The 13,121-nt window shown below is 43.4% G+C and overlaps 1 protein-coding gene across 4 annotated transcripts in view; it reads right to left on the bottom strand.

The window, feature by feature from the left end:
- Positions 1-2,410: 2,410 nt before the first annotated feature.
- SETD4 (SET domain containing 4) overlaps positions 2,411-13,121 on the bottom strand; it is a 63,395-nt gene continuing 52,684 nt past the window's right edge. For 2 of the 4 annotated variants that reach the window (XR_014309475.1, XR_014309476.1), the window contains exons 12-14: positions 4,841-4,892; positions 4,243-4,286; positions 2,411-3,646 (exon numbers count right to left, since the gene is read on the bottom strand). Coding sequence is in view for 2 of the 4 variants with exons in the window: in XM_082722867.1 (XP_082578993.1) it covers positions 4,877-4,892 (16 nt within the window). In the remaining 2 variants the exon portion in view is untranslated. Of the gene's footprint in view, positions 4,287-4,840; positions 4,893-13,121 lie in introns of all 4 variants that reach the window. The other 2 variants (XM_082722867.1, XM_082722868.1) reach the window with 1 other exon arrangement.

Genomic DNA, 13,121 nt, shown 5'->3' with positions numbered 1-13,121 from the left:
AAAAGCCAATAAGACAGAGTCAGTAGATGTGTCCCAGAGACAGTGCATGCGACAGGCTGCAAATTCACCAGTTACAGACAGAAGAACCAGCATGGGGAGGGTAGAACTGTAAACAAAAAACCCCTCCTCCCACCCAGTACCATTTTAGGGAAAGAAACAAGAGAGGCTACTGGACCATGTTTCTCCTCAGGCAATTGCCTAAAGAAGCCATTTAAATTCAATTGAGGTTTTTTAAATTAAATTGGATGAGATAAAATTTAAACTGGACAGGACTAAAAGCCAGATTTTACCCAGTAACCTGTGGGGCGGGCTGAGGGGGAAATTGGATCATGCAGCCACAATGAAGGCATCACATTTTCTCAGTAGTAGGAGTTAAACTGATGCCCCTACACAACTGCCAGCCTTGGTTGCCTGCTGAGGTACATTTCATCCTCAAAACAGCCCCTGGACATCAGTACTCTGCCTGTCCCCATTTACAGATGAAGAGGAAGAAGCACAAGAGGGTGACTGAGAACTTCCCGTGGTTCCAGAACTAGTTAGTGGTGCATCAGGAGCCAAACCCAAGTGAGGCTCCATCTAGAACCCAGGCTGGCAACCTATACCCCACACGGTCCCTGGGTAGAAGACAGTTAAGCAGAAGGCCTCAGAAATCAGGATGCCCGTTCAACAAAGGATGATACCATACAAAGCTTTCATATCAAAGCAACAAGCAAAAATACCCGACCGGCAAGCAAAGTCATATAACTTCTTAGTATCTTGTGCCTGGTGGCACAAACTGCCCTCCAAACAGCAGCAGCAGCAATTACAGATGAGATGAGAACAGTTAAGATAAAGGGAAGTTGGAAGAGGTTCCCTGTAAAAACTGTATTTTTAGGGAAAGAAAGAGAGGAGAAGAGTGATTTTTCTTCCCACGACTCTGGATCAAACTGAGGTTTGATTAAAGAATGACCTTGACCCACAGCAGAGAATAATAAAAGACAATTTCCAGTAAGTATGCTTGCTCGAATTAATGATTTACTTTTTATTTTTAAACCGAATTCAGTAGAGATTTACATGCATTAGGTTACAATGATTAACATTTGAAATTTGACCTTGAAATAATCTTTACATTGTAAATTCTTAATGATCAAAACAATGTTCTCGGTGATTAAAACATATTAGTGATTAATTATTAAAGGAGAATAATTGCAAATACACATTCCTAAAATCTCAAGGCTTTTAAACCATTTGTACAAATGACTGGACATTTTTTTAAATTTACAAAAAAAAAAAAAAAAACCTCCATCTAATTCACATTTTCACTGTCAACCCCAAAACAAGAGAAAAGGTACTCTAGCAAGCTAGAAATGCACATGACTACCTGTGATCCCATCAAAGCCAAAAAGAGAAAAGAAAATTATTCTCTATCAACCTGCAACAATAAGAAATAATCCCAAGAACTTCTTAGGTAAGGTTAATAAAAGGTCAGTAGTTCTGATTATTTTTCTTAAAGAAATCACTTTGTTATCAGTTTAATAACATGGAATCAGGCACGATCTTAATGCTATACCTAAGAACTATGATTGATGCCCAAGCTGCGTAAGGACAAGCAGAGCTACCGAGCAAACCTGAACAATTTTTACTGCGTAAGAAGGTTTCAGGGGCACCTCGGTGGCTCAGTCGGTTAAGCTGCTGCCTTCGGCTTGGGTTATGATCCCAGAGTTCTGGGATCGAGCCCTGTGTCAGTCTCCCTGCTCAGTGGAGAGCCTGCCTCTCCCTCTCCCTCTGCTCCTCTGCCTCCACCTGCTTGTGCTCACACACTCTCTCTCTAATAAATAAATAAAATCTTTAAGAAAAAAAAAAAAAAGACGGTTTCAAGAAATGACTGTATCTCATGCCAAAGAGAAACAGTACTCAACCAGATACCGGCCCTGTGTATTTGAAGCCATCTTTCCCAATGCCATGGTTCTTCTTAACCTGGACGTACTTGCCTGGAGCAGATTTCCTCTGACACAAGGAGCCCCACCCGGAGTGTGTACAAGCCAGGGCTGACTATGGCATCTCAGGGCTAAGGCCATCTCAGGGCCAGGAGGACGGCCTCTCGGGGGCAACAGCCTCCCAACAGCTGAACACACCTGGCCAACTCTTTGGGGCAAGATAGAAAAGCATTCTCTACACCCTCCCCAAAACTGCCCCTTGTCTGTAGGTTCCCCTCAGAAGTGACAACATTTAATAGAAAAAAATAATAATAAAAGGCAATTTGCTGGGGAATTGATCTATATGTAATTTTCTGAGTTGTCAAACATTACCACTTTTCACAATTTATTCTACATTGATCATAAACCTAGTTTTTCAAATATAAAGGAATGATACTTGAAATGTTACCTATATTAATTTTCTATTGCTGCATAACAAATTATCACAAACTTAGTGCTTCAAGGAGTACCAGTTTATTAATTTCATAGTTTCTGTAGGCTAGGACTCAAGCACATTTTAACTGGGTTCTTTGCTCTCAGTTTGCACTAAATGTTTGTATCACTCCAGATTCATATGTTGAAGCCCTAATCATCAATGTGCTGGAAACTCTGGGAACTAATTAGCCTTGAATGAGGTCATATCAGAAAATGAAGAGACTGGAGCATGCTTGACAGAGCTCACTCTGCCAAGCATGTGAAGACACAGCGAGAATGCAGTCATCTGCAGACCAGGAAGAGGGCTCTCACCAGACACACAATCCACCAGCATGCTGATCTTGGACTTCCAAGGTCTCCGACAGTGAGAAATAAACACCTGTTGGTTAAGCTGCTCAGTCTACGGTATTTTTGTTATAGCAGCCCAAGCAGACTAAGACAGTCTCACAAGGCTGAAAGCATTATTAGCCCAGTACATTGCCATTTGGATGCTCAGTGAGGGAAAGATCCACTTCCAAGCAGCTTCAAGTTGTTGACAGAATTGACTTCGTTGGAGCTTGATGACTGAGGTCCCCATTTTCTTGCTAGGTGTCACCTGGGGACAACTCTAGCTACTAGAGGATGCTCTCAAGCCCTTGCCAGGTAGCCCTCACCAGAGGTCCCCTCATACTTCAAATCTATCTCTTCAGAAGGTGCTCAGTCGCTTTTAAGGGCCCACCTGATTAGATCAGACCCACTTACAATAACCTGTCTTTTGATTAACTCAAAGTCAACTGATTTGGAACCTTAATTATATCTGAATAGCCCCCACACTTATGTCCTATAACATACCCTAATCATTGTGTTTGCAGTCCCATCCACACTTAACGAAGGGGAATTACATTGGGCATGTGTCCCAGGGGGCAAAAATGTGGGACCATTTCTATTGGCCCGGTGTTCTGGGGAACCCTGACGAATATACACGGTCATTCTGTGAGTGACAATTCAAGCTCACTCTGCCTCTCCAAATCCAATCTGTCCTTTTTTTATCCACTTTCATACAAGTGGCAAAAATGATAAACCCCTTAAGGATTTAAGGATTTTTTAATGTTCAGGGCAGCCTAAAGGGTCTCAGCAAAGTTATATTCCATGTAAGCTTGATGCTGTACTTGGTCTGCTTTACACAGAAGCCAGTGACTGTCTGGTCCCTTTGATGCTACTTTTCTGCAGGCACAATCTGTGTTTTCTTAGCCTGATGACATAGAAAGTGGGAGACACTAAAGAAAACAGGGAATATTCCTATTGCACAGGATGCAATAATCACTCTCAGATATTTTCGGCTGCACATTAACTGAAAACCTAACAAAACTCTGAGTCCACTCATGGGATGGGTGTTTATATTAGATATACATATGTCTATACAGCTTGGAAGTAAATGTCATCCATTATACGTCATACTGTGTTGAATGGAGTTGAAATGAATCGGAACATGTACCCCAGAATGTCACTGTAGCATAGGGCTTTTTGGGTTACAGGCAATTGAGCAACAGTAGATGCAGGAAGAACTCTCTGCCCTTTTCCTTTCTGCCTAAAATCAGTAATAAAGACATGAGTTACTTCACATGACAAGAGACCTAGGATGGGGGGTGGGGTGAGAGGGAGAGTGAGAAAGGGTGGAAGGCTCCAGGGTCGATTATTCAGTTGCTCATAAAGAACTTTCTCTCTCTTCTTTTTTTTCTTTCTACGCCGCCATCCTTATGGTATTGACTTGGGATGACTTCCCTCATAGTCCCAAAGAGGCTGCCATAGATCCAGACATGATGCAGAGATGACAACACCTAGAAGCGCAAGGTTACTATTCCTTCTCACTTACCTCTTTTTACATTACAGAATAGAGATGAAAAAACCTACATTATGCTACAAAATACAGTAAAAAAAAAAAAAAAAACAATATTTTACAAATCCTTCCAAGGAAAACAAGAGGAAATACTTCCAAACTTATTTCATGAGGTGAGATTATCTAATTACCCTGATATCAAAACCAGACAAAAATATTACAAGAAAACTATAGACCAACATCCTTTATGAATATAGATACAAAAATCAAAAACGTATTAAGAAACTCAATCCAGCAACATATAAAAAGGATTATGCTCCATGACTGAATGAATGAGATTTGTTCCAGGAATGTAAGGTTGGTTGATATGAAAATCAATCAGTTTAATACACTTTATAAAAAAAAAATAAGGACAAAAATCACATGATCAGATACAGAAAAAGCATTTAGCAAATTTTGAGACCCTTTTATGATTAAAAAAAAAAACTCAATAAAGTAGAACTAGTAGGGAACCTTCTCAACCTGATAAAGGATGTCTGCACAACCCATGGCTAACATTATACTGAAAGTGAAAGACCAAAGTTTTCCCATTACTAGCAGGAGCAAGACAAGAAAAAAGGGTGACTGCACTTACTGAGGTGAGCACTGAGCAAAGGACAGAATTTCCAAATCACTGTGTCATGCACCTGAAACAAATACAACATTGTATGTAGTACGTGCTTGCTTAATTATCTATGGACTATAGAAGGGAACAAAATCATTACTCCTCTAAGAAATAATTTATTCCTTAAAATATACTTTTAAAATTTTTTCAGTAATTATATCCTCAATATTCATTTTTACCAATAAAATGACTAGTTTTTTTGAGATCTTTACATGCTGCTTCACTTAATATCTGGATAAATATGGTTGTAAAGGTCACCAAGAAGAGCAGTGTCATTTGTCTTATTTCTCTACAGGATTGCTTATATTTTCTAGAACTCTGAGTCCACTCATGGGATGGGTGTTTATATTAGATATACATATGTCTATACAGCTTGGACGTAAATATCATCCATTATATGCCATACTGTGTTGTATGGAGTTGAAATGAATTAGAACATGTACCCCAGAATATGTAACTGTAGCATAGGGCTTTTTGGGTTACAGGCAATTGAGAAACAGTAGATGCAGGAAGAACTCTCTGCCCTCTTCCTTTCTGCCTAAAATCAGGGCATAAATTTCTATTTGTCCCTGTACAAGGAAGAGCAGAACAACTCTTAATCACCGGGGACTCTGTGTCATTGCCAACTTCAGTCCGCGTCACAGCCCTTACTGATAGCTCTTATTTTCCATTAGTTTCCCTGTATATTTACCTTCCCAAAACTGGGCTGCCCCGAAGCCCAAACCCCTTTTCCTTTGCCTAGTCACTTCTCTACATTTATTACCTTTTTAAAAATAGTAAATAAGGTCTCAGGCCTAACTATTTCTTTGGGTTTTGTTTTCTATGCAGCCCCTGTGTGCATGTAAAATAAATGTTTCCTCCTATTGATCTGTCTTTTGGCAGTTTAAGACACAGGTCCCTGTCACTGAACTTAAAAGAGTAGAGAAAACTGTTTTCCCTCCCATACAGTGTCACCCATCTACTACCAAAAGAAATGTCTAAGTCATAAACCCAAGTACCTGTGAATGTAACCTTATTTGGAAATTAATATCTCTATGGATGTAATTAAGTGAAGGATCTCAAGATGAACTCATCCTAGAGCAACCCTGTATACCATAAATCCAATGACAAGTTCTCTTTTTTTTCTTAAGAGTTTATTTATTTGAGAGAGAGAGAGAGACCTTGAGCAGGGGGAGGGGAGGAGCAGAAGAAGAGAACCTCAGGTAGATTCCATGCAGAGTGCAGAGCCTGAAGCAGGGCCCAATTCCATGACCCCAAGATCACAACTTAAGCTGAAACCAAGAGCCAGACGCTTCTTAAGCATCTGAGCCACACAGGTGCCCTCTCAATGAGAGGTCCTTTTAAAAGAAAAGGAGAAACAGCTAAAGAGAGAGACAGAAAACAGGTCATATGACCATGGAGGCAAAGACTGGGATGATGTAGCTATAAGCCAAGGAAGCCCAAGGATTGTTAGCAACCACCAGAACCTAGGAGGAAGGTGTGGAACAGATTCCTCCTTAGAGCCTCCAGAAGAAAACAACTCTACTGACACCGGATTTCAGACTTCTGGCCTCCAAGATTGTGACAGGATAAAATGCTTTTCTTTTTGTCATTTTTGCTTTTTTAAGTTATTTATCCATCTATCTATTTATATGAGAGAGCAGCGAGGGGGACAAAGGGGGAGGGAGAGGTTCTGAAGCAGACTCTGCACTGAGCATAAGCCTGACATGGGACTCATCTCACGACCCTGAGATCATGACCTGAGCTGAAACCAAGAGTCAGATGCTCAATCAACTGAGCCACCCAGGCATCCCTAAAATGTTATTGTTTTAAGCCACAAGGTTTGTGGTTATTTATTATAGCAGCCCTAAGAAACTAATACATATGTATTATGCAGGAAAAAAAAATATCACCACAGTAGAGATCTCGTACTTCATCATTGTCAGTCAAGCCCCTGGGAGGTAAGCTGATGCATTGGGGCCAAAAGAGTCATTCTATGACTGGAACTGGCTGTGACTGTTTTGTGTCTACCAAACACCAGGTAAATAATTAGTCCTGACTCAAAACCAGTGACCAAGAGAAGTAAACTCTCCAACAGAGCCACCAAATGTAAAACATACGTGTTCTTTAGATCCAGAGTAGCAGCCAGCAAATTCTTTCTGGGAAGGGCCAGAGAGTAAATATTTTCAAGTTTGTGGGCCATATGGTCTCTGTCACAACTGCTCAACTCTCCTGTTGTAAGGGGAAACAGCCACAGACAATTGGTAAACAAACAGACATGGCTGTGTTACAATAAAACTTTATTTATACACTTCTGGGTAACACCCAAAGAAACTGAAAGCTAAGACTCAAACAGATATTTGTACGTCCACGTTCATAGCAGCATTATTCACAACAGCCAAGAGGTAGAAACATCCCAAGTGTCCACCAACTGATGAACAGATAACAAAATATGTCATAAATACATGGAGGTATTATTCAGGAAATTCTGTTACATGCTACAAAAGTCAGTCAGTCACAAAAGGACAAATACTGTATGATTCCACCCCTGGGAGGTATCCAAGGAGAAAAACTCTTAGAAATAAAAAGTAGAATGACAGTCCCCAGGGGCAGAGGGGAGAGGGAAAAGGGGAGGTATTATTCAATGGGTATAGAGCTTCAGTTTTGCAAGATGAAAAAGTCCTAGAGATCTGTCGTACAACAATATGAATACAGTTGACACTACTAAAGTGTACATTTAAAAATGGTGAAGATGACAAATTTTATATTACGTTTATGTTATGGTTATTTTATGTTTTTATCACAAAGGAAAAAAGCAGCAACGCAAGATGAGTAAGTTCTGGAGATCTGATGTACAATGCTGTGACTATAGTTAATAGTACTGTTTTGTATACCTGAAATTTGCTAAGAGAGTAGATTTTAAGTGCCTTTACCACAAAGAAAAAAAAAATTATATGGTAACTACGTGAGGTGATGGATATATTCATTAGCTTAATTGTGGTAATTATTTCATAATGTAAAAATATGTAAAATAAGACATACACCTTAAATACTTACGATGCTTAACTCTCAATGAAACCTCACCAAAGCCAGAAGGAGCAATGAATCCCTAATACATGCCACATCATGCATGAACCTCAAAAACAGGAGGCTAAGTTAAACAAACCAGACGGAAAGGACTCAGAGTATGCGATTCCACCTCTATGAAATATCTGGAACAGGCAAATCATAGGGACAGAAAGTAGATGAGAGGCTACCAGGTGCTGGGGCGGGGCCGGAAGTGGAAGGGGGAGTTACTGATGAATGGACACTGAGTTTCCCTCTGGGGTGATGAAGCTTTGGAAACAGACGTCGGTGATGCTTATGCAACATCGTACTCAATGCCACCAAACTGTAGCCTTAACAATGGTCATGATGGCAAATTTTAAGTTATGCATATTTTATCACAACTTTATAAAGTTTGCATTTAGGAAAAAAACAAACTATATTTACAAAAATGGAGAGGAGCTGTAGTTTGGGCACCGGTGATCCAGAGTTTCTGTGACACGGAGAGGACTCTTAGTGTATGTTCCTGTTCCAGAACGACCCCAGCGTAGTAGGTACAAGGTGGTAAGGACTTGCCACAAGCTCTGAGATCCTATGCCGCTTCCTTCTTAGGACATGACCATATTCCATACACATCTGGAATACGGAGGAAGACGGACTTCGATTAGGTTGTCCACACTCTGTCATCTCACAGTGCTGTGTGCCCAGGAGAGAAAACACAGAGGTTCCGTCTGGCTGAGGGAGCAGCCCAGCCCCGGTTCACCACGCTGCTGTCGGTCACATCACCTCCGCTCGGGACCTCCACTTGATCCGAGAATCCTAATTTGCTGTATCCGAAAGCACGCCGCTTACAAACAAGACCCAGCGAGCGGGCATTACACACTCGCGGACGGCTGCCAGCATCCTCAGGCATGTTTTCATCCAGAACAGTAAACAGCCTCATAGAAACAGACATGAAACACTAGGCTCAAAGTCATCATTCAACGTATAACAACCTGCAAACCAGTACAGGTTTATTAGATGGCTAATAAAAATAAATCATGGAGGTGTTTTTAAAATGACTTCCCATGTGTTGTGGTTACTTTTCGGGCATACTGTAAATTAAATGTGAAGTGCTACTTCCTGCAGGGATTTTTTTTTTCTTCCAAATACAAAGGGGTTATAAGGCTAAAGAATGCAGACACGCATCATGTCTGCAGAAATCATAAAAAAAGATCAAATGTAATATTTTCTTTCAACATGGGCGACTGCTTTGAGATTTTCCATTCAAGCAGCCTTGAACACAGCCTCCAGCGTTTGCCAATTACTCCTGACAAATACCATTTGGGCCTGAGTGATGTTGTAAGTGAAATAAAACAGTGGGAGGGAAAAACCAGAACATGATAAAAGGCATTTTTTTTGGTCTGCTGAGAACTTACTGTAAGTTATACATTGACGAGGAAAGGCCTTGCTTCCTGCCAGTGACGGACCCCATGTGATTTTGAATTCTAAGGTGACTTTTGTTTGACATTAATAGGAAGGGAAGACAAAACTCAGTTTTCATGTCCCTTAAAAGGGAGTCAGCTCTTTTTACCCACCTCACAAAGAAAAAAAAAAAAAAAAAAAAAGTATATAAACAAAAGAAGGGACACCGGGCACTGTTCCCCATCATTCCACATAAATATGAGCTAATGCGCGGGAACAATGCCGTGAAATCGGCCTGGCCAGGATGCCTGTGGCTGCCAGCAGCTCCGCCTGGCTCAGTCTATGAGCTAGAGGCATGTCAGAACCCGCTGCGTGGAACCAAAGCCACAAGAAAGGGAAGGCACAGCCAGGATTCAGACTGCAGTCTGCCCCCTTCCTCGCCCGCAGAAACCCATGGACAGCCTAAGGGAAGCGAATAAGAAGGCTGCCCCCATCCCCACTGCCTCATTCTTTAAGATTCCAACCAAACCCATTCCTACTCTTAATGGAAGTGTTACAGGAAGTCGGAGGGTGGCCCACAGAAATGACCTGAAAGACGCTGGTTGGGTATAAAGCCCATGTGGCCTCAAGCAGACCAGGGCTGTGTCCAGCAAGGAAGGGACTTTACCTGGTGACCCACTGAGCTGGGCCTTCTTCATCTATCAGACAGAGAACAGTGCATGGCGAGGATGGAGCCCACTCAGGGCTGGCCCCCGTCTCGCATCGTGCTGGCCCCTCGTAGCTAGGCAGTCCCTGGAAACACTATGGAAACACTGGCCAGTCTGAAAGTCCCTGCACCCCTCCAGTCAAGGCCCACCAGCGTTAATGTATCCACAGCGGCTCGCGGACGTCAGAACAACACTGCCGCATTAGGGTCTAACCCCCACCCCGTGAAGGTGAACCTCGGAAATGTGTTTTAGGGAGACTGGGCTCCAACTGCCTGGCAGCTCCCCAGCATGGAGTGCAGGTGAGGAGCGGGCAGCTTCTGTGGGGCCACCTCACCTGGTACTGTGGGGGGCTTGGGAACAGTCATGGCCCAGAGTACAAGGGGCAAAACCATGATAATTGCTCTGATAATCTGGGCTCACAGCGGAACCCGCAGCCCCGCCCCACTCCCTGCAGCTGGGCTGGCTTCAATGGAGCCTCTTATCAGGGACCAGCTGCCCCTCCCAGGCTCTCCAGTTTGCTGATGGTCAGACTGATGGGCGCAGGAGACCGGTACAACTCGGCAAAACACAATGCCTAGAGCTAGACACACCCAGACGCAGCTTTTCTACCCTTCTCAGGAACACACATCTTGTGACAGCGCAGACTCTGATTCAGTAGGGGCTGGCTGAGGCTGAGGGACAGTCTGTGGTGGCAGTGGCCTCCCCTATAGACACCTGCCACTAATAAGCCACAAAAGAAAGAGGATGGGTTCTAACGGTTGCCCACCCACTGCTGGTATTTGGTCCTACTGGTATCAGAGACACTGTCTTCTGAATAAAGAAGCAGAATATTTCATCCTACACACAATTTCCACGGACGTCTGTATCCACATGAGCAGAGGCCCCCAACCTAGACTCTCCTGTGGCTGCCTGCTCTGAATACTGACCCACAACAATCAGAACGAGCTCGTTATCCCAACCTGAAGATGCTTAAGCCAGATTTGTTTCCCGAACAGGCAGCCACCACCAGTAAGGCTACCCCAATCAGACAAACAGTCCTTTGCAGTTTCCTCATGCAGGTCTTGCCAACACATTCTAGATGAAATGCCAAAGAGAAGGCAGCGTCCACTCAAGGCAAAGCCAGAATGCGTATCAATAGCAAGAGTGTAGACGGAGCAGAGAAATCAAAAGGAAAGACATGGGACAGGAGCTCCCCCATCTGCAAGGCGAGTTAGTCTTGATCTAAGGACAGAGCATGAAGGCACAGAGAGTCCAGCCGACCAAAGAGTCATTTCAAATAGGACCGCCAGCCTCAGCAGTGTGTGACCCTGTGCTAGGCCACTTCACATGGCCAGCAGTCTGGGGCCGGAGGCTGTCAGCCACCTGTGGACCAGGAAATCCAAGGACACCCTGGTGTTTTCACTCTACCTAGAAGCTCTGCCTTCAGATCAAACACACACACCTCTAACAACAGACGCACCAGCCCTCCCATCAGTCAGAAGGAACAGCTCCTGGCCAGCTCTCTCCACAAAATGCACCATTTTCTAATTCCAGAAACATCTTGCAGAAGAGAAGTCACAGGACTAGACCCCTTTCTCTGTAGGGGTGGTCAATTCAAACTCCTTTCAGAGCTACCCTTTCTCTGTTTGCCTGCGTGTCAGGACCTGAGTCGACATGCTACCAGTGATGTTAGAAATGAAAACCTGCTATCTGGTGTGAGACATTGTTTCTTTCTCAAAAGAAAGTGCTAAATATCGACATTTTTTTATGGCTTGGGTGTAGGCAGAACCAGGGCAGTTTCTGCATCTTTTCAAGCCCCCTCCCCCACCCCAGCCCCTTCCTCTGAGCTCCACACCTGGCCCCTTGTCTGGCAGCTGTCACCTTGAACTAATGTTTATCTGCCTGTGTTTCTCACCCAAAGAGATCCAACACCCCCCAGAGAAAACGAATCTCTGCATTTTGTCCCAGTAGCAACACACAGAGTTGTTTTGCCTTGTCTGAATCCTACTAACACCTGAAAAAAATGATACTCTGCAGCCTCATTTTGATGGAGCCTCAGTGACCGGAGGCAGCAGCCTCAGCCTGATGGTCTTCTTGTGCCATCTAGTGTACGAAACTAGAAGTTTCTCAACTCGCGGCAAAGTCCCACAAAGATTGAGAGATCCTCTTTGTATATTTCAGGCATCCAGCCAAACATTTGGGACACTTACAGGTATGACTTGTTTTTAAAAGAGTTGCATGAAAAGAACTAAAATGCAGTGAGCATCTGTTGTGGTTGCACCCAGATTTACATGCCCTCACTAGACCAAATGTTAGAGCATTTGAGCTTTGGATTAATCTGTACTCAATATGGACTGGCACCATTTAAAAGACTAATTTAAGCAGCATAAACTTTTGTGGTCGTATAGCAATAGGCACTGTGTATCCTGCCTCCCAAGCTATCGTCCTTGTAGGCACTGGAAAACCAGAGGGTTCCAGCTGGGCTAGCTAAAGCAGCTTTTCCTACAGAGCAGAGCCTCAGAAAGGGAACTGTGACGTACATCAGAGGCACCTGGGAGCTTTAGGGCCCCCAGTATCTTGGCACACCCCAGACCAATTAAATCTGAGCCTCTAGGAGGGACCTGGGCTCAATAGTTTATAAAACTCTGCCTTGTGCAAGGGAGGTACTGTCAGTCAGCAAGACGGAGGGCTAGGGGATCCCAGTGCACATCATCCCCATTAAAAAACAAAGAAAAGAGTTCATAAATAACTGCCAATCAATGAAAATAACTCAGGGAAAGCTCTGGGCTACAGTTTTTAAAAAGAAGCAAAAGCCCTGCAGAGCATAAAACCTGAGCATAGTCACACAGTAAAGGACAGGAAGGGTTTTACCCACATCTCCCTTTTCTCAAGTCAAGAGTGACTTGGTGGGACGCCTGGGTGGCTCAGTTGGTTGGGCAGCTGCCTTCGGCTCAGGTCATGATCCCGGCGTCCTGGGATCGAGTCCCACATCGGGTTCCTTGCTCCGCGGGGAGCCTGCTTCTCCTTCTGCCTCTGCCTGCCATTCTGTCTGCCTGTGCTCACTCTCTCCCCCTCTCTCTCTCTGATAAATAAATAAAATCTTTAAAAAAAAAAAAAAAAAAAAGAGTGGCTTGGTG

The sequence above is a fragment of the Mustela nivalis genome, assembly GCF_964662115.1.
Source record: "Mustela nivalis genome assembly, chromosome: 1".
In the NCBI taxonomy this organism is placed as follows: Eukaryota; Metazoa; Chordata; class Mammalia; order Carnivora; family Mustelidae; genus Mustela; species Mustela nivalis.
The sequence above is the reverse complement of the archived record's forward strand: the minus strand, read 5'-3'. Positions and strand labels throughout refer to the sequence as shown.